At 41.7% G+C, this 26,608-nt stretch overlaps 1 protein-coding gene across 1 annotated transcript; it reads right to left on the bottom strand.

Moving 5' to 3' along the window:
• Positions 1-101: 101 nt before the first annotated feature.
• On the bottom strand, positions 102-21,559 carry CCDC80 (coiled-coil domain containing 80). The gene is made up of 8 exons (XM_042031837.1): positions 20,937-21,559; positions 18,668-20,568; positions 14,303-14,459; positions 9,901-10,037; positions 9,122-9,270; positions 5,820-5,923; positions 4,111-4,191; positions 102-1,467 (listed from the first exon to the last, which is right to left on the bottom strand). Exons 2-8 carry the CDS (start codon positions 20,558-20,560, stop codon positions 1,121-1,123), a joined length of 2,868 nt encoding a protein of 955 aa, XP_041887771.1. The 5' UTR covers positions 20,561-20,568; positions 20,937-21,559; the 3' UTR covers positions 102-1,120.
• Between the last annotated feature and the right edge of the window lie 5,049 nt (positions 21,560-26,608).

Below are 26,608 nucleotides of genomic sequence, written 5' to 3'. Positions count from 1 at the left end.
GGGTGGTATTACAGCTCCAACGCCCAAAGACATCAATAAGAAGGGAGAAAAAAACCATTTCTGAAAGTGTGGCAGAAATAGAGATGCTTTAGCAGATAAAATTAATCTCAAATACTTTTTATAAACATTTAATCCAGATCACTTTTATAGGGCAGGGTATGAGAAGAAGAGGTAAAAGAGAATTTGAAATTTAGAGTAATAGTTTAATTAAAAGCATTATTATAGAGAGCTAGTTACAACTCATTGAAAATATATGTGAATGAGATTTCTTTTTCTGATGAAAATAATGCTTTTCAGATTTTTGTATTTCAGACAGTGCTAATCCTGGTTGGTGTTCCCACTTAGCTCTCATTAACTTGGATTTAACAGTGATGTGGGCAGGACCTAAGAGAACAGGGACCCCAATTGAAAGAATAAATAGCCATGCAGTAAGCTTTGTAGTTAAGAACTTTACATTGTATTGTATTGGAACAAGTTCTGCCATAGCCATAAATCTTATTTTCATTCATAAAGTCAGCTAATTACAATGTTAATGCACTGTAGAAGGGATGCTGTCTTTTTAAACAAGATGTTTCAAAAAAATTTTATTACTGTTGTTGTTATTATTAAAGAGCATGCCCCATGCTTCTTTCTTAAATTTTTCTTCTCTGGGAGAGACCCAAAGTGTTGGTTCTTTGTTTCTTTTCGTAAGCATAATGAAATCACACTTTCCAATAAATATACTTTTTTTTTTTCCTCCTTAGAAAAAGTACTAAAAAGCACATTGTTGGACAGTTTGTTTCCTGCCCTACTGTAGTGCCCATGGAATGGGGCTATGGGGTTTTTTTTGTTTGGTTTTAATACAAACAGCACCCGCTGATGGTCTTTGTTTATAAAGGTTTAAAAATATAAAGGAGTCTTTATTGTTTAAAGCTTCAATACTACTGGTTTGAATTGCTTCACTGTAAAGGCTTCTGCATTTTTTGAGAAGGCAAATGACCAAAGTCCCTTGATTGAACAGTAGAAGAACGAGGCGTGGATATTTAGGTGGCCTGGGAAGATTTTCTGCAAGTGGCCACCTATTGCTTGGATAGCTATTGGAAGACAGACATGGGGGCGGTCAGAGGCTAAGTCGCTCTGTTCAGTATGGATATCCATGGTGGTAACTTCCGTGGTGACGGTAGTCATCTTGGTAACCTTCCTGGTAGCCCTGGTGGTAGCTGTGGTAGCCATACCCGCCATACTCATCATCGGGGCACTGCATGCCCAGCGACTGCTGGATTGTCATTTCCTGGCGCCGGAGCTGCATGGAATCAATCAGGTCATACACAATTGCCATAGACCACATTGGAGAGGGATACCAGGATTTGACGTTGCCATCTTTCCCCACTAGAAGCATGGAGAAATATTCCGGGCTAATTTGGAAATAATTTCGAATGTCTTTCACCAAATTAGCTGGGATGTCTTCTCTGTCTACAGTTGAGCTTCCTAGAAAGTGATCACATAAAATCAGCATTAATCTATTATTTAGGTGATGATGATTATTTGTAGATAAAAAAGTTAGCAACATGAGATAGGATACAGCCCAAGAGTTGGCAATATAAGATGCTTGTAATTTGCAAGTCCAGATCCATTTCCTGGATCCGAAATGAAATTGCTCTACTGTGAGCTAAGGATGTATTTTTAACAGCTTTTTCAGGTTTAGTAAACTTGTCCTTATTCTCTAGGCTGAAGCTACTGTAGTGTGGTACATCTTTTTGTCACCCAAAATCCGTGAACTTCTTTGGCTTCTTTGCAGCTAGGGTCACAAGTTTATGTATTGCAGAAGGCATATGTGAACAACAGTGAAACAAATCACGGGAATTGAAGTGTGATAGAGGCATTTCTGGATATAGAGCCTTACTCTTGAACTGTCATGGTATGTGAGGTATGGGATGTGGTAGACGTCATTTGCTCTTCAAAGTATATTTTCTAGGGTAAATCTGGTGAACTCCAGGCTTTTAAGTGTGAAGTGTGTGTTGGGTAAATGAGTAGAAACTGTAAAGCAACTAAGATCAGTGGGCACATATATGCATAGTTGGCTTGGCAACAGGACTCTTACACGGTGGCACCCTGCTTTACAGACTTGAGGTTCTCTGAAAGAGGTCAGCAAGCAGATGGTTAAGGGTAGCCTGGCTGATACAGGCTATATGAATTTTCAGAAAGCTTCAAAAGGTCCTTTGATAGGTTGGTTGAAGCAGGAGCAAGGTGGGAGTGAATGATCACCTGTATTGGAGGGAGGTCATCGGTAAAGTTCCATGGCTGTGCTGGGACTGGTGCAGTTCCATGTATGTGTAAATAACGCACACAAGATATGAGCATGGAGGTTAGTATACTGTGAGTGTGAAGGTACTTACAGTAAAGAGTGGGAGATGATTGTGAGGCATTGCAGAAGATCCTTTAAGACTGTATGACTGGTTAATAAAATTATAGAAGAAAATCTACTCAGATCAAAGTGATACACTTGGTGAAAATTTTTCTGACTTCACATAAGAAGTGGTGAAGATTGACCATTACCACTTGCCAGTGAGTTCTTAGGGCTATGAAAGAAAATTTCATGAAAGGGTACTTCAGTGCTCACTAATGGCCAAAAGCAAAACCAAATGTTATAACCATGAGGAAAATAATAACAGAACAGTATTATTATTTTACTATGGAAACCTCTTATTTGTGTGCATCTTGAACACTGCATGAAATTCTGTTTCTCTCACCTCAAAAGACTATGGTAGAACTGGGGAGAAAAGTCAGGAAGTCAACAAGGTTGATCACAGGTTTGAAATAAATTCTGTATGATTCTGTATCCAACTAAGTAAAGACTGCAATCTTTCAAATAAATGGTTTGGGGAAGACCTGCAGAATTGTCAGTGTTACTGCAGAGAAGGATAGGGATTAAATGTTTGCCTTTATCCCACACAAGAAATAAGGGGAATCAAACAAAGGTGTAGGAGCCATGCTCAGGACAAATAAAAGGTATCTCTGTAGAAGTTCTCACAGGAGAACACGTTCTAGGAGTCAACATCAATTCAAGGGGAAATTAGACAAAGATCTGTTGATCTTAACAAATAGGAACTATAAACAAAGTAATGAAGCCTCCAGTGAAAAATCAGTGGAGGCTGCAAGAGTGTTGATGGAAGAAATCTGACATCACCTTCCTCTGTTTATTTTTCTCATACACGGACTTAATGTAGAAGTGCTATAGAAGGAAGGACTAGAATGCTTTCATGCACAGAGCAGTTGGAACAGAGATGGGATAAATAAGATTCTTTCTGTCTTTGTTCCTCCACTGATGGAGGCAGTTGTTTGGATTAGGTAGAAGAGGAACCCGCAGCATTTGAAAAGTCCCCACTCTGTCAAGGATATCTACCTGGAGTAGTAGCTTGCTGGGATGCAAGTGGAATAATAAAGAGAGCTTATAAGAAAGACTGAGAAAGATGTTTTACCAGGGCCCAGAGATAGAACAAGGAGTATTAATTTTACACAGAAAGAGGGTATATTTAGATTAGATATAAGGAAGAGGGTTTTTAGGATACAGGTGGTATGACACAGGAGCAGGTTGCCCAGATGGATGCCCTGTCTCTGGAAGTGTTTGAGGATAGGTTAGATAGAGCTTTGATCAACCTGATGAAGTGAAAGGTGTCCCAGCCCATGGCAGGAGATTGGAACTAGATCATCTTTAAGAAGTCCTATTCACTCCAAGCCATTCTATGAATCCATAGAGGAGAATCTGCTGAGTGTGTGTTCTATTAACCCTACAAACTCTTGAGTGTGCAAAAGGCACATGCATCCCTGTCTTTAACAGCAAGGCTGGCAGAGGAGTGTACTGGGGACTGTAAGCTTAGGTGGGAAATCAAAATGTGAGATGACTTTCAGGTATTTGTGCTTTTCTGTCCTGAAGAACCTATATAATGTTAGCACAGAAACACCAAGAAAGCTTTTTGTTTGCTTTTGTGTCATCTTGTTTTTTAAAAGAAACAAAGCAAAAGAGGAAAACAGTCATACTCATCCCTCTAAAGAAATTACAGCAAAGAAGCACTCAGCACTGAATAATGCCCTTCATGTGTAGTACTGAAGAAACTGGAAACAGTCACTTACCATTAATTGGATACAACTCTAAAACACCTCCAATATCTTCTCCAACTCCTAGCAATTTGAGGATAGTTATGTGGCGCAGACCTGTGGAGGAAATGAAAGTTTTGGGTCAGACCAGACCTTTCTGCTTATCCTTGGGCAGATTTCAGTTTAATCAGCCAGGTCTGTGCTTGCTAAATTAAGGCCCAGTCTCAGCTAGCCCTCCAGGAGAAAGAGTTACTGACTTCTGTGGAGTCCCTGCCAGTCACATCACCTGTCCCAAACAAAAGGATAAGCTGAGGTGTTGAGTAAATGTGGTATCAGTTGCATAAAGCTGTTTCAAGGACAGCAGCATGGTGGTATGGTTCTGTAGCATAGGGATACAACCATCAGATACGCCAGTAAATTGCAGAGGCCATTCTCCAAATTCAGAATCTTCCTGTACTATTTTCTTCACTAGTAAAGCTTTTACTTACCATACACACAGCAACAAATTATTTAGAGGCAGTATAATCTATGCCAGTTAAATTCTGAATGACTATGAGGAATAGCTTATGCCAGATACTCGCTTCTTCCATTTGTTCTGCACAGAGGCTTGGACTGTTGCTTTTGCTTTGAAGAAAGACCTTAGGGACAGCAGAAACTGTTCATATAACATGAGTCAGTACAATCTACAAAATCTTTGATGTAACTGCTTTTACAGCTTGGAGGTAAGATGCTTGGAAACAAACCACTTAGTTAAAACACCCATTGACAAATGCTTTGGAAACTCACTGGATTGTGTTCAAGCTGTCCCTACCAAAGGGTGGGGATACTCAACTGTTTTGATTACATTTTATTCTTCAGAAAGCATTTTGCAGTGGTCCATGTCGCAGTTTACTTTGGTACTTTCCAAATGAAGTGGTGCTGATACTCTGAACGAAAGCCAGGTGATTATGAATAAACAATCATACTGTGAAGATCTCCCTTCTGGTGTAACTGAAATGCATTGAAATAGCAGCTTTTGAAAGGGACCTGTTTGATTCTGTTGAAGGAGTCAAGTCTAGACCATGTGTGGTGTGTGCACTGCTAGCAACTTAAGGAGTAAGGCTCTCTGCACTTCATGACAAGAAGACAGAAGAGCACCTCTGGGTCTTGCCCTTAGTTGTCTCCTAGAGGAGCCCCTCTCTCTCTACTATGTTAGTTGGATCTTAAGTACCTAGTTAGGGGTACTTAAGATCTTATCTAGGTACTTAAGTCCCTAGTCTGGGAGGGCCTTTATTGGATTAAAGTGGCTTCCATTAATATTTTTACAGATTTTGGCAATGAAGCAGTAAAAAAAAGAAAAAAACCCTGATGGCCGTGCATCTCCCTGATGCCTGGCCAGTTCTGAGTTGGGTCTTAAAGGATCTGCCCTTACCAAAGCATTTTCCTTGTGTTGTTAATTTGTGCAGTACAAAAAAACCCAAAACCAAACCAAAATAACTATTACTCTCCTGAAGTACAAGCCTGAAGAGAAGCTTTGGAGTGCTAGCATTTTCTGCTACAGTACAAATGATTCCAGGGAACACTTTGTTTAGCTGTCTTAGGTGTCAGTGTGCTGTACTACGTGCTTAGCACAATCTTCCATTTGGATCTGGAGGAAAGTTTTCAGTTGTCAGACTCCTCAGGTTCAAACTTGAGCAAAGGAATCCATCACATCACCAGGAAGGATGTGGTTTGGGGGAGCAAGAGTATGATTCCGTTTGACTCACCAAAATTGCAGGCTTGTCCACTGAGAGCAGCAAGCTGCTGGGAATAAGCCCAATCTTCATCACTGGGAGCAGAGATCACCACCAGCCGCCTTCTCCATCGGAATCTGTAAAGAGAGTGTGGCCATGGTCAAGACATGTGACTCAAGTCCTCTCAGCATTTCTGTTCTCTGTAGGCTGAGACACATCATCTCTCACAACTTCTAAGTAACAGCTGGATGGGAAATCTTCCCAGTTCTGTCCATCACTGGGAAAGGATAAAGCTTGTTTTGAGTTTTACAGCTCCAAAACTTTCAAAGAAACACCTGCGGTGCTGCTGCTTCACCAAACAAACACTGCAAAGTTTACAATCTTTGCTCAAAGCCCCCTTCAGTAGTTACAGCAATGCTGAGAAGTGTATATTCAAGAGAGAAAGATTCCTGTGGAATTCCTCACTCGGCATTTGGCTTTTACATCATTCACCACTGCTGGAACTGCACAGTTATTTTGCAGTCCAAGGGCTGTCTGAGAATTAGGGCGTATCTTCATTTCAGACATAACTCATACTTCTGTGTAAATAATCACTGACCTCTTTTTTATTTCCTGCACCACGTTTGCTCAAAATGCCTTTAACCTGGCTTTAAATCTGAGCTTGCTTGTAAGTGTGTGGTTGTGTCAGTCTGTGGCTATATAAGGCATGCATGGGGCAATAAGATAAATCTTGGAATCTTTCTTTAAGAGGGACTGCACCATCTACCCAAGATTTTGCACAAGGATCTCCTTCCTTTCCTGTCAAGGAAAGGCAGTGCTATAAGGACACTTGAAATCTTTAAAAATTCTAACTGTGGGGTTTTTTTAATACTCTCTCAACAACTTGTTTCTTGAATATAGGTACTTCTCCACTTAACCTAAAAAGTCAGATTTATAGGAATTTGCAAAGCTGCAGAGATATTTTTACAGCAGGAAATGATCTTTTAAATGGATGCAGATGTTACTCTGCTATAATAATAGCCTGCCTTTCTGCTGTACCATGTGAAGATCTCAAAATGAAGGCTAATGCAAAGGGTCAATTCTGCTTCACTTAAGAGAAGCTGAAGGTGTGGTGGGACTTGCTCAAAGTCAGGGAAGAAGTTGTTAGAAGAGCAGGGCATGCTGATGTCTTTGCTTGTTGATTGGTACTGGGGGTTTTTTACAGTTAGAAAAGTAAATCCTTGAAAAGCAAACCTCAATTTTAATCTTTCTCAGGAGGAACAGCAAAGAGACATGAATGTGTGTGTACAGTCAAGTGAACAGGAACGAGAAGCACTAAGGATCACATATGTGATGTGAAGAAAAGGAGGGAAATTTTGTGTCATTCTGAAAATGGGGAACAAAATAATCTTTGTGCTATTTTGTACAGAAAAGCACCTGGTTACCTATGAACAGTGAGTGAGAATGTAGCCATTGGATCGTATTTTGCCTAGGGAAAAACTGTGAGTCACTTTAAGATACTTTTCTACTGCTTTCTCGTTTTTTTTTTAATATCTCCTTTGGAGTTACACAGAGCTGAAAAGCGTTGAAAGCCACTCAAGCTGTTTATTCCCCTGCCTGAGGAGCACTTGGTGTGCTTATCTGGGACTACATCTTAGAAATTAATTCAGTTGGTCCTTCACAGCTGTTAGTTCACCATCAATAAAGTACAGATTTCTGCTTTATTTCTGACATCAGAAGCCATGGACCAATACTCCTGACAAATCTGCCGGATCCTTTCCTGTGTGGATCCTTTTTTCTTCTTCTACCTGTTTTGCATCCTGTTCTGATGTGTGAGCCCAAAGAGCAGCACAGCCAGTGTCTAGGTCTTAGGGGGAACTCAGCCCCAAACTCAAGGTTCTCCTCCTTCTACATGTGGCTTTTAAGCATTACTCAAGCTGGCTCTGGCTCTCGTGGTCTCCTTTCACACCAGGCAGGCTTGTTAAGAACAGTATTTGCATTATTGTAACTGACCTCTGCAAGGAGCAACACCAGGGAGATGATGCCAGGGCCCTTGTTCAACTGGAAACACGATCTTGGACAAAGCTGGAATTAATTTTACTGGGAATCTGACCAGTTAATGTGGCTAGAGAAGTCCACCCAATATTTAAAGCCTGATGCTTCTTTCACAGACAACAAATGCATTCTGTGCAGCAGCAGTGCGGTTTATAGATGCAACATTCTGCATTTTTTGTGCCCAGTTTTCTAATGTGTGTTTATTACTAGGGCTGTTTCCAAGCAGAGAAGGATTTGGGGCCTGTCCCTTTCCAGCATACAAGCTCTTTCTTGTGCTGATCAGCTGTTTCCAAACTGTGGTTCTTCTTGGTGGTCTCAAGGATGAATCACTGGGACCTAAACAGGAGGTGGTGAGGTGGGTGGGGTGGATCTTGTTAAAGGTTCTTTTTCTGTTGAAGTGGCCATTGAATTTTAAAATGTTTATGAACCAACAACCTATTAATTTACTTGTTGCTCCTTTCCTCCTCGTCATAATCCATCATGCTGCCTCAGTTACTTTTAAAGCTGTCTGGCATCAACAGTGTATTCCCATGGATTCTTATAGTAGGTGAGGAGGATGCAGTTGTAACAGGAAAGGTCTAGAATGATGGGGTAGCACTAATTTCATGTCAATTACCCAGTGATAATTGAGAGAGGGCTATAGCTGCACAGCTCTTCTGTGGGTCTGAATGCCCACAGTCCAGGCACATTTATTGCCTGGAATTCAGGTCTCAAGATAGAGTAATAACACAGCATATAGAGATTGCATAAACAAAATTGTCTTTCTGCAGAAAGTCTCCAACATTTTGCAAAAGACATCTGCAAGACCTTTAATCATATGCATGACTAATACTGGCAAAAACCAGCTGTTATCTCAAGCAGGATAAGAAGGAAGTCAGAATTAATTACTGATTTGAACTACATGGAAGGGATTAGAATGGGATTAATGAGATTGGGATGGTTGATGATCAAAATACATAAACACTGTGCTTCATACATTCAAAACATTGAGCTCACATCCGTGAATTAATCCTTATTTGCTCTTCTAATGCAAATCAGTTTTATTATCTCCATGTCATGATGGGGAAACTGAGGCACTGAAAATCAGTGTCCAAGGAAGGTGCAGTTAGTCAGGAAACATGCTTCCTGACTTCCAGTATTCTATACAAGACTGCATTCAGCTCTGGCTGCATCTCTGTATTTACTTAACACTGTAAATACTGAGAAATCTATATTTAAAAATCCCAGAAATAGTTACGGGTATTTTTACAGTACAACAATAATTCGTAGAGCTAGCAGCAGATAAGAACAGAAGGTGATACCTGGATAAGAAGCTCTCAAGGGATTGTTTCTTATCTTCTTTGCAGACAATGCCCTCTTTTTTCTGTCTTTCCATGTCTTTAATTCGTGATTGGAAGGTGTCAATCAAATCAAACACAGACTTCATTGCTATGGGTACTTCATAGTATTGCTGTTATGAAAAAAAACAAGACAGGTGGATATAAGGATGCTCTTATTAGCAGCCCTTCTGCATGTATCACAGCACCATAGGATATTTAGAGATCCAAGTATTCGAATTTGCACACAGGCAACAAGGCCTAAAACAGATCAGAAACTATGGAAAATATAACTGGTTTTGCAGTCAGACTGCCCTTTGGAAGTGGCGTATTTTCAGTCTTTGCCCAATGTGATAAGGCCAGGACGTTGCAGTTACTATATTCTTTTGTAAGGCCATTCAGCTAGAGGATTGTCCTTATGCAGTGTGGTGTAATCTCGCTGAGCAGCCAAGCTGTGTGTTTTAGAATGCCAGACGCTACATTAAAACCCCGTCAGCTGTGGGGAGGTCCTGTTCCTCACCATTCCAGCAGAAATACACAATTCCTGAGATCCCCTAAGTGCAGAAAATGAAGATAGCTACCTAAGTTCTGAAAATTTTGCTTACTGTTCTTTTGCTTGTCCTCCAGCAATGACCAGCTCCTGCATCAGTCTCTGATGTGCCTCACATGAAAGCCTGTAATTTCCTAAATTTTTCAATTTTTTTCATATTTTTCCAATGTGTTTTCTTTAAAGAGAGCTGAGTTCAAAGAGCTGAAACCCTCACCTTGACCTTCATGTCAGTGTCTGTCAGGACCATGAAGAAATCATTGTAGGTCATCCCATACTCTTTCCTCAACTCACTGATGAGCTGCTGGTCCACGAGATCTTCATCTTCTATCACTTTCATGGGCTTTTCATTATCTTAATGTGAGGCAAAGGAGAAATGAAAATAGTCATGGAATCACACAGCACTCTGCCTTTAATTTCACCTCAAAAGAAAGGGGAGAATTCATTTCTCAGAAGCTCTTTTCCTGCTGCAATATTCAATGTATCACAGACCATGGATGTGGCACTACGACTTTTAACTGTCCAGTTTTCCATCCCAGTATTCTTTGAAAATCAGTCTATCCTAGGCCTCATGCACTTCAGTATTCATCATGTGTACATTCTTTTGAAAAATCTTGCTTTTTCCTGGAAAGATCTTTTAGATTTTTTCAATATGCTCATACATGTATATGCATGTCCTAATCATTTCACCCACTGAAATGCAGCCACTTCTGTAATTGAAAACAGAAATTTTAACAATGTGCACCATGTGCAAATGAAACAGCCTAGGTGATTTGGGTCACTAAAATATATCTAGAACAGCTTGAGGTTGGCCAGCAAACTAGAGTTAACCTTACCAGTCTTAAAAATTTACATGGGAGATTCAGTGACTACAAGAAACCAGAAACTGTTCAACATGTCTTGAATGCTGCAGTGCTGGCAGCATACCTCTCTAGATACCCCACTTTGGTACTCCCTCCTCCTCCTGCTGGCTGATTCTAGCAGCCTGACAGGCGAAAACTTAATTTTGAGTACCCCTTGTGCCTACTCAGTGGTCCACTCTAAGAAAACATTCAGAAACAATGAGAAAAGGACTTCTGAACACAGAGATTTGAGGACAAGCCTGTGGAGGTACTGAGGTTCCTTACTTCCCATAGAACCAGGGTATATTGCAGTCAAGTCCTGAAAGTCTCCATGTCATCAGCGCAGCCTCAGCTGTAGCACCCAGCACAGCCCTATACAACTGCAACAGTGCTGAAACAAGCCTCCATATGCAATTGTGGGCCTGGAAAGCTAAAGACAGGCTAAATCACACACCAAGTGAAATGTCACCTGGGCACCAAGAGCTCCCTGCAAACATTGCTTGCCTGTGCCCTGTGACACCACTATGAATGTTATATTCATATCCTCACTTAGAAATCCCAGCCATGGCTTAAGTGACCTGCCTGAAGTCAGAGACATAGCAGGTCATCAAGAGGTGGAATCCAGAGGTACAACTCTCCAGTCCCAGAGGTACAACTTTCCAGTTCCTTGCTCCATAATTATTTGCCATCAAATAGAGATGAGATTGACTGGTTCAAGTGGGGCACACAGCAACAGGAAAGATAGGAGCCATACAACAAATAATTTAAATAATTTTCTAAATATACATAGCTTTTAAGGGTCATACTGATCTGATTCAAATTTTGCAGTACGTCCATCCTGTGTATAGACTGAATGAAACTTCTGAATTAAAATTTTGGGAAAATGTTTGAATTAGAATCTGATGTTTAGGTTTCACACCTTGAACCCACTGTTTAAAAAAAAAAGCCAAGCCAGCAAATAATAAAATTTGGTTACACTTATCAGGCTATATATCTAACTTGCATGATTTTTCATGGTTTTATATACCTCAGTTGAAAGTTTTGTAAAGAATTAACAAGCAGTGTTATCAGCTTTTGATTGGATGGGTTGCTGGATATGCTAATTGGTTATTCACTTCATAAAATGTAGGTAAATCCTGCATCAGATGCTTCACAAGTGAGATTTATGTGTTACTAATGGCAAGTATGACCATTAAGACATAGACCAAAAGTTTATGTTTAAAAGCAAAGACTGTCTCGTCGGCCTAGGTGGAGATAGAAAAGTTGTTATTGTGAAATGTGATGGAAAACAGCTACGGTACAGGAGTACCTTAGACCAACTGACCTATGGCACCCTTCTGCTTTAAACTCTAGATATCAATATGAAGTTAGAGTTTCCTTGTTAAGAGATCACAGAATCACAGAATCACAGAATGAACTAGGTTGGAAAAGACCTTTAAGATCATCTAGTCCAACCTATGACCTAACACCACCTCATCAACTAAACCATGGCACTGAGTGCCATGTCCAGTCTTTTTTTAAACACATCCAGGGACAGTGACTCCACCATCTCCCTGGGCAGACAATTCCAGCGTGCAATTACTCTTTCAGTGAAGAATTTTTTTCTAATATCTAACCTAAACTTCCCTGAATGCAGCTTAACACTGTGTCCTCTTATTCTGTCAGTGGTTGCCTGGGCAAAGAGACTGACCCCCACCTGACTACAACCACTTTTCACGTAGTTGTAGAGAGTGATAAGATTTTCTTTCAAAATCTACGATGAAAGGAAGAAAATTAAATTGCAGAGTAATACAGAAAATTCTGTATCAAGGAAAAAAGTAATGCCACAAAGGCTGTCCTGCCTTTCAAACTTGGAAACTATTTCTGTGGAGAAAAAAGAAGTTGATCTAATTTAGTCTTTCCAAGTCACTACTTGTCCCTGACCTCCACCTCATAAAGGAGTCTGGGATCCACACAAAGAACCACTGGAGCTGAGACTCTGCTGCTACCTGCAAAGTCCTTGCTCACTTTGCTTTTTCTCTGAAACAGTGGGGAAATGTTTCTCCGTACATCTTTGGCAGCTAGACAGGCTGGGAAGATGAGTTATCTTTAGAAATAATTCCAATGAGGTTACAAAGAAGGCCAGCAGGTTGTTTTAGCAGTCCAGTGGCCTAATAGATTAGGTATTAGCTTTGATTATAGGATGGGTAGCCAGGGGCTGATGTTTAGTTGATTAAAGCCCTGTTCCCATGAGCTGGGGAAAAGAGGCCACATTGCTTGGGCTTAAGAAAAGGCCTCTGCAGTGACACTCAGCTTTTGTGTCATTCCAGTGGGAAACTAGGAAATACTCTGTGGTTTCACTGTGAGCTAATCTTGACCAGTGTCACTGAGCTCTTTCATTCACTACTTCTAAATGCATTTGAAATCTCAAGTCAGAAGTCTTTTCTGTGGACTTTTCTGTTGTTATCATTTGTATTTCAGTCCCAAGATGCAGCACTCCGAGCAGACCTCATCATGCTAGGTGCTCAAGCTTCTCACTACAGCAACATACTGTGTACAAAATATTTCTTAGGAGCTTTTGCTACCTCTGATTCTCACAAAGAATAAGCCTTGAAGAGGTCATACAAGCAAGAAGGGTAGAGGAGAAGGGGAGGTAGAACAGAAAGATGTTTGTATTATTTATTTGTATTGTATATATTTCTATAAAGGTCAGGATTTGTTTTTTTGGACAAAACTGTAAAGTGAACTTCATGTAAGGTTTAATCAATACCCTTCCAAGTCTCCTGTTTTTCTTCAACAATTCCTCCTGTGAGAACTCAGCTGTTACATACACTTGTGTGGTTTGGGAAAGTTTGGATGTAGGTTAAGTTTGAAACAGGCTGAAAGAGTATGGTCTGTGTCAGAGTGAATATCTGAATATTAGCCAGACTAGAGCTAAATATAATCCTAAGCAGTCCACTGACAGGCAGATGGGTCTAGGTACACAAAAAATGACCTTGAGTAACCTTGGCCTGATATGGAAAATCCTGCACTGCTCCAGATTTGTCAGGGAGGTGCACAAATGGACAGTCTGGCAGGATTTGTTACTCACTGTCATTCAGGGACACAAGGCTAGGTCTCCTGCTAGATCCCATCCCTCTGAGAGTAACAGAGGCACGGCTGGAAGCCAGACATACATCTGTGATCTTCTGGCCATTTATATGCCAGACCTGAAACACCCTGCAGCTGGTTTGGTCCAGAGCTTTCTCATCCATCACACATCTTTTCCCAAGGTTTGGTAAAACCAGTTGAACTTTGAGGGGAAGGATGTGGTGGACTTAAAAGCAAAACTAGAAGCTTTTATTCTATTTGCAGTATAGAACTGAAGAATATTTGTATTTCTTTGACTTCATCCATCAAAGCATTCACAGTGGTGTTAATCTTTAGCTGCAGACAGGAATGAGATGGTTCACATGATTCAAGAGATACCTAAGCTTAAGTGCTTTGCTGGACTGCAATGTGAAGTCTTTGTCCAACCACTATTGCTACAAAAGGACAGGTTTTCACTGACTTTGGTGGGTGCTTCCCCAGGAACATTGACAGCAGTTGTTTAAAAGCTGCCTAAGAGACATGAATGCTCAGTGTCACCTGTTTACATGGAAACTCTGTATGTAAAGAAGGTGGCATCAAATATGTCTAAATGAGCTATTTTGCAGGTCCTGCATAGTCTTAGATTTTGACCCAAGCTGGGGCAATTTCTCCCTTTGCTGTCTGTATTGTGCCCATGAGATGGAAAGAAAATATTAAAAGAAAAAGAACCTAGCTGGAAGTGGTCAATTTTCATGCTGCTGTTGTTCATGGTGCCAAAAATCGTGATGACTGAGATCTTCCTCGTTGCCATCTTGCAGAAGCTCTCCAGGTACTCGTCTCGCTGCTGTACGTACATGGTGTTGTCCGCCTTGGGCGTTGTGATCAGCTGGTTGTTGGCAGAGACAAAAGAGCTTGTTTAGTATAAGGAATGAAGGCAGATGATTATTTTACTGAAGGAGAACTAGTCACTGTCTGCAAACTGGGCTCTCTTTCCCATAAAGCTGTTACTTATTTGTGTTTGGAGTGTACCTTCATGTCCAGGCCTGACCCGAAGACATTCAGCCAGCCACAGGAAAACATTTGGAAGCATGTAGAGCTGGTTCCACCAGGTCCTCTGCTGCTTCTACCACAATGCTGGTAGAAGAAATACCACTAGATTTTACAGAAAGCCATGTAATCTCCTTTTATCCCTCACCCTGCCAGTCCCACCAGGTCTCCCTCACAGCCTTCAGTGGTGCTTTGAATCTAAGATTTTCCCCTACTCACTCACAGTTGGAGCCCTGGGAACACGGCAGCTGCTCTGCCCTCATCCCATGGTCCAGGTGGGGCTCCCATGGCTGTTTTGACTGCCAAGGAGTGAGTACAACTAGGGCTACATGAATATTTATGTAAATGATGGCCATCTAAGAAGACCTTGAAGACTTGCTAAGTCCACTGTGACCTCATGTGAAAATTACTGATTTTGCTTTTCTTTGTTCTAAGCCACTTTGATGTCTTATGGGACTTATATTTGCTCAAAGGTACAGCTGTGGGTGAAAAGGAAGAGGAACAATTACAACAATAAAAGTATAAAAAGCTCTACATTTTACAGTACTTATTTCAAAGCCTTCTAAGGATTGCAAAGATTTCATTTTTAAAAAGTTTAGAGCACATGACTTAGATCCTTCATCAGTGACTGAGATGAAAATATTCCAGGACAGGGGTGTGTGTAACAACATTCAGTGGTGCTATGCAGCAGTTTCCAGCAAAAGATGCCTAGGAATGCTGCAGCTCTAGCAATGTAATCATTCTAACTCACAGCAGTGAGCTGCAATCAAGCACCTGCCACTGATCCCCCAAATACAAAGGGGGCTGGAATCTGGATTCAAGTTTTATGATTTAAGATCACAAATAATCACCAAAATCCTTCAACTACAAATTTGTAATTTAATTTAATTTAATCTGTAGCAGGGGTAATAATTTTCTAGCTGCCTTCTGAAGTTTATGGGGCCTGAAGGCTAATTTTTATGGTACACTCTTTATAAATCCAGTTCATCAATGTAAAAACATTTCTGGGCTTATAAAATCTGCCTCTCATTTATGCAAAGGCCCCTGGCATGACTACAGCATTGGAACATGAAGGTGAATGACAGTGACAGACACAAAGAGGATTTGATTTCTGTGCTACAGCATGTAACACACTGCCTTTAAATTGCATATAAAAATGCTTCAAATGAAAAAAAAGGATCATGAGAAGGGTTTGTGTTGGGGAAGTTTGAGGACTGAGATGAAAAACAGACCATTGGTTTGTATTGTCTCCTCCTAGTTTGGGGGGTCATAAGCTGGAATGCAGAGTCAAGCCTGAGTCTGATCCACTTCATCAAACCTTGTAGAACAAAGCAAACTTCCAATCAAAGCTTTGTGCCAGGACTGTTTTAACCAAGGCTGTCTCTATCAGTGTTTGCATCACAGAATCACAGGATGGTTTGGGTCAGAAGGGACCTTCAAGATCAACTTGTTCCAACCCTCTTGCCAAGGGCAGGGATACCTCCCACTAGACCAGGTTGTTTAAAGTCCCGTCCAGCCTGGACTTGGACACTTACAGGGGTAGAGCATCCACAACTCTCCACAACTATCACTCTCCTCCTTTTTTTATAAGCTCTCGTTAGGTACTGGAAGACTCCTGTGAGGTCTCCCTGGAGCCTTTTTTTCTCCAGGGTGAACAACCCCAACTCTTTCATCCTGTCTCCATAGGAGAGGTGCTCCAGCCCTCTGATCATCGTCCCGTTTCTCGTTTGCATGCATGCATGTGGGGGTGTGTGTGTGTGTGCATAGGCATATATGTGCATGTGGGTATATATGGAGTGTTACATGTAAACTGTCAGTCGGCATTTCACCACAGAGAAATAAACAAAAAACCCAAACTCACTAGGCCAAAGTTTCTCAACATTAGTAAGACTGCAGTAAAAGCCCCACTGTAGAGAGGTGAGGCTGTGGGACTCAAAACCCATACATTTTTTTCAGTTTCTGCACCTGAGACCTATATTTATCATTAATTGAACTTAACCCAGAATAGCCTTTAAAATTCCAGATATTTGAAATTCACACTGAGATCTGAAATTGTTGATGATATAGAACTTAAAAATGCAGGTCCCTCTCAAAAGATCTTTGGAAAAGGACTGAAACAATGTCCTTGGGAGCCAGTCTGAAAGACAAGAGTACAGCAAAGCAATGGGGAACAAGTTGGGTAGAGCCACTTCTGCAGCAATGTGGGCTAATTCTCTAGAGAGGTAGTTTGAAGACTCATGAATGACAGAGTTAATTGTAAGGACTGTTCTCCTAAGGGAACTGAACAGTTTGATAGGAAGGGATGCAAATAGGCACATGTGTGCATTCAAAGAAGCTTGAGAAGTTCTTTGTTTTCCACATGTGCTGTGCATGGCAAAGAGAAAGTAGAGTTCAGCCACTGCTTTTACTAATAACCAAACCAAACCTATTCTTCAGGGAACTTCAGAGTAAGCAGGTTGAGGATGTTATTAGATTCTGGAAAAGTGAAGTGCAGCATGGCATAATCATTTGTCTTTAGTCTGTTCTGACCTGATAACCTGAGACTGTGCAACTCTTTTCTCAGAGATCCAGCTGTGAGGTGGCCTAGTATCAGAAGGTTCAAATTTCAGGCAATCCTTTAAGTTGCCAGGACTGTGGTGGTGTTAGCAGCCTGACATCTGTGAGCTTTACTTTTGGCCCTTTTATTTTCAAATTTGTTTATACTTGTCCTGGTGTTACATATATTCTTGGAAACCACAACATTGAGACCAAATTTCAGGGATCCCAACTTCTGCATAGTTTCTTTCTCTGAGCTTTTGTTTTGGCTAAATATTAGTTAACAAGTAACTAATAGGCATTATTTGCAAAATTCATTCAAGTTCAAATTTTTTAAATATATGCCTTTTTTCCACTTCCAGTGCTAGCTCTGCAGAGTCCCTACAGCTTGAAGAACGGGGAGGGGGAGAAGAAAGTTGCCTTGTTTTCAGGCCCATGAATCATCAGCAGAATGATTCATTAAATTCCAATGGTTGAAATCTTAACTTGGCATCTTAGCTTGGCACCTTAGCTATTTGTATTGGAATATGGAGCACAGAAGTCAAAGGTGTTTGTGGCAATGACTATTGGACAATAACTGTGAAACAGGCCAGGTTGCAGTAGGATAATTTCATGAAACCAGCTCCCACAATAATATTTTTAAAGAGCTATTTTCCAAAGTGTACCTTTCAGGATATGTGTCATCTGCCAGAAAAAACATTTATACTACAACTAAAACTGTTTCCTGTCCCAGGTGAAGTGGTTTTTATGATAAGTATTTGGAAAAACATACAACGGTGTTAAACCTGGGGACAAGTAACTCCAGACCATGCTGAAGTTCTCATGCTTGAGAACTTCCTGGCGTGTTACAGTTTAATAAAAACAGCAGGAGAAGAAACAAACCAAAATAAAGTTTGCACGGGATCTCTGAAGATGTCTAAGGGATCTGAATGCCAAATTCCCATCAGATCTTAATCTTGAATTCCCCATCCCTCAGGGCGTCTGATCACAAGCCTTTGTGCATATCCTCAGTCAGCCTTGCATTAGTATTGCCAAGCCACCTGGCTTGCTTCCAGCTTTAGGACACCAGCACCAATATGAAGCAGGTGTGCCAGCTGGCAGGACATGGAGAGCACTGAAATGTGGCAACTTTGGCAAGTACCCCAAGGTGATGAATGGATGTAATCCACACTGGAACCTCATTTTATTGATCATAATGATACAGATCCTGACACCTACATATCCACTGGGAACAAGATAATCTGCTATATGGTGGCTCATGGAAGTAGCTGGGAAGAGGTTTTAGCCTAATCTCTGGATGACTGATTTTTCTAGTGCTTGTAAGATTTCCGATATGAATCTGTGAAAGCTGTTGAAAACGATCATTTGGGCCTACAGCTTTTACCTCTTGAGACAAAAGCATCAAAAAAGAGTAATACAAAACCACTATAAACTTAAAATTCCACATATTCCTACTAGGAGGGAGATGTGACTTCATTTAGGTAATAAGATTCAGATGAATGAGTTACTTACAATGAGCCGCCTCTTGCCTTCAAAATATTCCAGGAGGCTGGTTGCTGATTTCCTGGGAGGCTGTAGGAAAGTCTTCTTGTTGGGCTTGGGAAAATCCTCATTCTCAGTCCTGCTTCCCTTCTTCTTCTTGCTGCGGTCTTTGTCCTGCTTGCTCTTTTTCTCAGCTTTGACCTTCTTGGACTGCTTCTCACTCTTCTGCTGCTTGTCAGGTCTGTCCTTCTTCTTCTTCTTCTCAAGTTTATCCATTCGCTCATGCTTCTTTGATTCTTTTCCTTTCTTTGGGGGAATATTTCCAGCTGCAAACTGTTCCTCTAAATGGGAACTAGCAGGCTTGCTTGGGTCATATTTATCTTCATACTCATTACTGAGTATCTTTTCTTGGGTCTTCTTTTTTGGTGGTTTAATCTTAGTTGGTTTGTGTTGCCCAGGTGTGACATTCAGGTCCCTGTGGTTATAGTCCTTTCTGTCAGTTCTATTATCTTTAAATCTTCCCACATTTGCCTTTGTATAGTGCACTGAGGGTGCAGTTGGGACTTCTGTGAAAGTGTCATAGTGGGCAGCCTTGTTTGGTTTCCGTGTGGCTGCCGGTTGTTTCTCTGGGTGGCTGCGCTGCCGGTCCCTGCGGTTTTTTTTCCATGCAGCAGAGTAGAAGTCCTCAGAGGCTGTGACTCGTGGCGTGGTGACGTCAGGGGCTACTGGCAGCCTGTGGTACTCTGTGGTGGAATGTGACTTCATGGTCCAGGTCCTCTGTGTGCTGGGGAGGGGTGTAGTTGTTGTTGTAGACTGGCTGGCTGTTGTCATTGCACGGGTGGTGGCACGAGTAGTTGTGGTGGTGGGAGGGAGGGTAGTGGTCCTCACTGTAGGCTGAGGAGTGCCCACTGTGGTTGTCATTGGTTTCCTCACAGTTTTGGTCCTTGTTGGCTGATAATTGCTCTTCCTTGGATCCTCCTTCCTTGCTGACACCTGGACATGTTCACTGCCAGGGGTAGGCTGCATGGTGCCCCCATTATTGCCTTCCTCAACCACTTGCCCCTCCACCCCAGCTGCTTTGCAAGTCTGGATGAAGCCCTTCTGCCTCATCTTCTCAATTTTTCTGATGGGGTTCTGATCAATGACTTCATACATGGCCTCTAGCCTGACTGGATAAGGATACCTTTCCTCCACTTGAAGAGTTTTCTTCAACAGAACCATGCCAAATTTCCCTTTCTCCAGTTTCAGAAAGCTCATGAGCTTAGGTATGAGGGCAGGATCTAGTGGCTGTTCCAGGATTTTTCCTTCATTGGTTATCCTTCTAACTTTTCCGCCTTCTTCCCCTTCTTCATGGAACAACACAATCTGCTGGATGTGCCTCTCAGCCAATTCACAGTAAACGTCATTTTTCAGCAGGCTCATCATGAGCCGATAGTAGCCCTCAGAGGCATGGGGGGCAGAAATGACCCACACCCGATTTTTCCCTGCAAAGCTGGCCAGGACATTGGGAGAACTTGACCCTGAAGGGAAACGCACCACTCGTGACTGTGAGGCAGAGGATATCCCTTCGTCCTTAATCATCTCGGACTTGGAGTATTTGGCTGCAGCTGTGAGTCTCTGTACTAATCTCATTCTGGTCCCCATGCCCCTGGCCTGGGAGCGTGTTTCCCCTTGCAGGAGATTGGCAGGTGGCTTTGGAGGTGCTGAAGAATCCCTCTTGGTGACAGGGTGTTGAGGATTTGGGCTTGAATTCCTCAGGGATGCTCCAGACCTTCTTAGGAGGCTGCTTGAAGCCCTGTAAGCCAGGGGCACTTTCCTAGCTCCACGCCTCCCTCTTTCCACTAGCCTCTCTGTCTTCTCAGAGCCACACACTAACCATGCTGCCCACAGCAGGGCTAAGCTGAGAGCTGGCCTCCAGTTCATTGTGCAATCTGTGTTGGGAGGGGAGGAGAAAAATTAGATGTTAACACTATGATGATATCTTGCACAAGGGATAAAAAATGCAAAGCACAGGCTGGCTATTTTGTGTGATTTGTAAGTGCTTGATTACACCTCAGTCCTGCCCTAGTGGCTTTGTACATTTTACAGTTATTTTTGGAAAAACACAAAATGGATCACTTTATGAAAAAATGAGATCATCCTTCTGTAACACGATATTGTCTGTCTAAAACAACACCGTGATCTGCATCCTTCTCTCTCTCTTTTTCTCTCACACTCCCACTATATATACATGCAAAGACACACAGAGAAAGGGTCCCATACGTAGAGCAGAAAGACAAGAATTTGACTTGAAACTTACACTCTCAGGGAAGTTCCCCTGCCAGAGATGAGTTTTCACGTCTTTTTCCTTTAAGAGGAGACCAATGCCATACAGCTTTACTGTTGTTCAGTGATTTATCTTTACGCAGCCCAACAGGTCCCAGAGCCTGTTGTGTGTCTTGTAACTTTCTTCTTCACCTTCTTGACAGGCGGGATGAGGTTAGCGGAAATTTCCTTTGTGATCTCTGCTTCTCCATTTACCTGCAGGTCTGGATTTTTGCTGTACCGGTTACCCACACAGGCAGGGATTTCATTTAAGAAAAGGGAACTCCTGGCTGCTCCAAGTCTCTCTCTTTTAAACTTCCCAAACCTCCTTCCCACTCCTTACTTCCTCAGTCCCGTTTAGCTCCTTTGTTTCCAGAGAGGAAAGCACCAGCACTAATATATTTTCCAGGCTGAAGAAAAACACAGGAATGTGATACTGAAAAAAAAGAAAGGACGTTTCCTTTCCCCTTTCTCCACACTTCGACAAAAGCAAATTGTAAAACACCCGTCTTTTTTTCTTCTTGGCTGGCCGCGGTCCCAGAAATGTCAGGGCAACCCCAGCCCTGCTCCGAACCAGCCTCAGACAACGGTGGCCACTGGAAATGGGGGAAACTTCACTGAGGATTTAACAGCTCAGCAGAACCCGCCTCCTCCCCACTCCGACACAGGGAGGGAGGAGGAGGAAGGCTCTGGGGGTTGAAACACTGCACAGCATCACAGAGCACTTCAGAGAGGGTGACTCCAGCCTTAACTCTTTCCTTCACGCGTCCCAGCTCCCTGGTGTTCTCTGACCTCAGCTTTTTCTTTCCTCCCGCCAAATGGACATTATCTGGATAAAAACTAGCCCTGTGAGAAGTGTGTTTCTCCATCAGTGTCAATAACAGCTCTGCTGTTTAAGAATTATTATTTTAAACCTCATTATTTCTGCCTTGTCTTTCCCCTTTCCTTGTTTTTTTATTTTCTGGGAGTTCCTCAGTGAAATCTAATTTTTCTTCACTTTTCAACCAATTTGTCTTTCAGATCCTCATGTCTGTCAGAGTATTCTTTCCTCAAACATCATATGGGCATGACTGTTTGTTAATTTGTAGTTTTTAAAGAGATCAGGTTGTTTACTATTGTACTAAAATTAGAGTCATATCTATTTCCCGTGAATGGACACCAGCAATGAAAAAAATAAAAAGAGAAAAGGTACAAAAATACCTACAGAGACAAGGGTAAAGGCAGGGTCATGTCCTTTGCTCTCCTTTCACAGTGTAAATGACACCATTCTATTGAGCTGACGTAAACTGGCACAGCTTTCCTGCCAACACCTGGTCTTCAGCTGATTCACACTGGCTTCAGTGTGCTGTGCACCTTCAGTGTAAAACACCACTTAATTGCAGTTGACGAGTAACACCTAAAAATATCCAAGATCTTAATACTACTTTAACTGTTTTCCAAGATTTTCCTTATTGATAGGGATGCTGTTACATGTCCGTGGTAACACACTGGATTTGACTTCAGTTACATTGTCTGGAGGTAAAAGTGCGCTTTCTAATTTCCTTGAAATTAATGTTTTGAAGAAAAAAGCTTTCTATATTATTTTCTTCATTTTTATTTAGGTTTTCAAATACAGTGATAAACTTCAGTAGTGCTTTTGCTAATATGCGTTCCCAGTTTGTGTTTTGTGGCCAGTGGTTTGCCCTGGAGGTAGGGGAGAATGCTCAATGCCTGTGCTCATATGAACACGAGGGTAAAAATGCTCAGCCTTTCCCAAAATATCCTATCCTACATCCACTGAGAGGTAATGGAACTGTACCTCTCACAAGGATCACAAAACTGGAGTTCTGTGGGGTAAGGGTGAGCAATATTTTCCACTTAAATTAGTGTCAAACCTGCTGGTTTATTAATCTTGACAAGGAAAAAATGTCATTAAAAATGACACTGTTTCATCGTGGCATTTTAAATATACTGTGATTAAAAATGAGGTTTTCATTTCAATGTTTCATCCAGTTTCATTACAAAGATTTTAAAAAGAAGTGACCCTACAGTGCTGAAGCCAAGTATTTAGCTTGGGGTAAATTAATTAAAAACTTTAAACTACCTCAATTTTCTTGGTTTAGTAATAATTTGAAACCACACAGAGGCAAAACATCATTCATCTGTGCAAGTCCAATGATGCCAAGGAAAATACAATCAGTACATGACAGCAGAGGAAAGAAACAGATTTCCATATTAGCTTTGCTGTCTATCCTATCCAATTATAGATATGCTGAAAACTTCTGTGAGGACTTTGCCAACCTGATTAAAGAAGTAGCATGCTACAGAATCTGCCTTAAGTGTATCAAGGGTGGCAAATCAGTGAAGATGATAGATTTTAAGGCAGTTGTAGGGAGGATCTAGCACACAAGAAAACATGCAACCATGGGGATTATTCTCAAGGCTGATGTTTCATAGTATCTTTGTCCAAGGTGAGGAATAAACTTGAAATGACTGCTGGAAATATTTGACATCAGAATTTCTTAGAAATTTATACAGGCCAACAGGGGACTCCTAGTAAACTGAACATATATTTTAAAGGACCCACTGCAAGGTTATACAGCAAGAAGAAAAAATAAAGACATAAAACATACATAAGATAAAGAACAATATGCTTGAAGGCAGCTATTCAGTAAGAGACCTAAAGGTCACTGTATATAAGACCTTGGAAATAGGCTTTTGATGTAATACTGCAGCAAGGAGAAAGCCTGCCAGCAGCCCAATGGGAAACTGGGAAGTCGTATGTAGTGTCAATAACATGATTTATGCTGTACACATCAGGCTTTTCAAAAGGATTGCAAAGGGTTCAAAAAGTGATGTGATGGCTGGATATGATCCTACTGAAAGGGAGGTGGGGAATTACCTATGTGGAAGGCACAGCCACACATTGTTCGTGATCTCCTCATGCATACACAGAAAAGAGATATCTGCAAATAAATTGCTTTTTAATCCAGCAGAGGAAGGCAGAAGGATAACCCATGATTAGGAATTAAATCTTGCTAAATGTGGAGTTGAAGTAATTGCAATTACTTGACATTTTTACTAATGATCTTAGTTAACCCTGGGATAATTTCCCCAAGAATGTAGCTGTTTTCTGTGGCTTAGTCTTCAAATCAAGGCTTTAAGACACCTTCTTGGCTGGACTGGAAGTAATCACAAAATGATGGAATGAAATCCCCCTGGACACATCTACACGGAAAATCTCAGATCAGAATGATACCCATCCCTGAAAAGTGCAGCTCTCTGGAGGCTTATGGAGGTGAATTCTGTAGCCCACTGAACTGAAATGAGCAGTCTGAGAAAGGTGGAATGCAATGTACAAAACCTGTAGCCCTGTAGAGTGCTTTTAATAAGGAACTGAAAGTTAATGCTATGTCCATAAAGGGAAATTATTTATCTGTTGAAGGATGGCAGTACTGCAAGTCTTTTTATACTATGCTTTAGGTATCAGACTTAAATATATCAAATGTGTCAAGAAGTGTGCACACAGCTACACTACTTCAGCTGCTAAAGAATTAATAGGAAAGTCAACTACGCCATGAACTAGGATTCTTTCTCAGTCCTGCAAAACCTGGAGAAATAAGGTAGCAGCAAGAAGGAGACAGCCAGAGGAGCAATTGAGAACTTTCCTTTCAGTAGACTTCAAGGCGATTCTCCAGGAAGTGTGGGAGAAACCGCTCCCAAGAAAAGTGAAAGGACACAAGGGGCTTAGGAAAGCTGGCATCGTCTGCTTTGTACAGTGCTGGGAAGCTGGGAGCCAGATAAGCAGGTGTAGGTTCTCCTGCTGATGCCAGTGGGGGGTTATTAGAGTGGAGAGCACCAGAGCCTGAAAACTGTGAAGCCAGACATTGTTGACGCTCTAAGAAGGGACAGGTTTCTTGAACCCTGCTGGGTCCTCACTTTCCTGAGGGGGAAAGAGGCTATTATTAGTAATCTGACTGGGGTCATAACCCAGCCAGCAGCTGGAGAAATAACAACTAGTAGTGTAAACAGGGGAACTGTGCTTCAGCCCCCTGTATGTAAGCAGGAAAGGGAGTCAGTACAGGGAGGCTTGCAAATGCAGTGACCCATAATAAAAAGAGCAGTGCCTGGTTAGTCAGATCAAGCTCCTAAAATAGAAGGGAGCTTTTGATAAATAGGTTGGCTGGCCTCATTTGAATCTTCACTTTTTAAATATACATTTTTCTGTGGAGTACTCAAGAATGTTGCTGAGAAACTGGTGATGCAATGTGACACTCAAGCTTTAAAAATAAATATTACAAACTGTAACATTAAATGTTTTAAACTAAGGCTAAGCTTCCTAGGTACTGATAGGGTTGCAGCCCCAAAGGCTCAGGCTATAGTTGAGATGCAGGGAAATTCTGATGCCTGGATGTTATTACTGGCCTGTGCTCAAGCTGACCTTGACTTTAGCACCTCTGCTTGTCCAGTTTACAGAGCTTCCTGGTGAGACGAAGGCTCTCACATAGACCCATTTCTTGTTCTACATCTGGTTGACATCTGGGATGGAAACATCAGCCAGGGAGAACAAAACATCTTATGGACAGGACTGACACAAGTTCTACACCAAACTGACTGATGCAACTGGTGTTATGTTCACTAAGATGAAAGTGTTATACAGAGAGCAAATGAATACAAAGATTGCCATCTGCCGGCCTTGCAATTGGTGTTACCCAGCCACGGGCTGGGGGAGTGGTAAAGCCACTGCAATGTGCTGCAAGTGGTCTCTACAGCTGCTGAGATGCAGCGTTTAGAAAACCACAGGAACAGTCTCAGAATAGTTAGAGACAGACAGACAGTCACAGAAATAGTTCTTGAGATGATAAGGAAAAAAAGGCTTTAATTAGCTTAAATTGTCACTGGGTGAGGCCAACCCTGTTACAGTGGTATAACCCTGCTGGGAAGCTGTACTACAGGCATCTCATAATGCTGATGTTGAAGACTGTCCCATGAAGTGCTGTTAGTTACAGCTCCAGAGTCACATGCCTGCACAGCCAAATGAATTTGGCCACAGCAGTGAAGTCACCAGCTGCAAGGGCTTGGATTCCCATCTCAATTTCACACCTCTGTAGCAGAGGGCTTTATGCTAGCACAGGTCTGAACACTGATCCATGCCACGTCCTTTCTCTGGTGTGCTTTCTTTGTCCTTCTCCCTTTGTCTGGGGGACTGCCAGCTGATGTTGAGTCTTTCTGAATAAGAGGGGGAATTGTCTCCTGGCTCTCGCAGCCCCACTTTGTCGCACAAAGCAGATTCAAGCAGGATAGAAGCTGGTGCTTATGCAACTTCTCTCTGCACAAATACTAGTACTTGGTTTCTTAAGGCAGAGCTCCCAGGTCTGATCTCTTTGACAGCTGTTTTGCCCAAATACAATCACTTATGGCTTTGCACACTTGGAATAAGGTCAAGTAGAAATTGTCCTGCAATACAATCAGCTCATTCACTTACCAGGGAAAACTCAGCTCTCCTCTCCACTGGTAAAGGAACTTCAATGAGATTCTGCCAGGAAACAAAGCCCACTGATTCAGGAGGGATTGTTCCTTATGTATTTGTAGGTCTCATTGTCTATCCTAAAATATCCAGCCTTACAAATTTTTTCTTGCACCCTGTAATTTAAATTTTAAAAATGTTGGTTTGTTTGTTTGGGTTTT

Source organism: Corvus kubaryi, unplaced genomic scaffold (genome assembly GCF_017639235.1).
Source record: "Corvus kubaryi isolate FWS band 111438036 unplaced genomic scaffold, C.kubaryi_AGA036_p1.0 37341, whole genome shotgun sequence".
In the NCBI taxonomy this organism is placed as follows: Eukaryota; Metazoa; Chordata; class Aves; order Passeriformes; family Corvidae; genus Corvus; species Corvus kubaryi.
The sequence above is the reverse complement of the archived record's forward strand: the minus strand, read 5'-3'. Positions and strand labels throughout refer to the sequence as shown.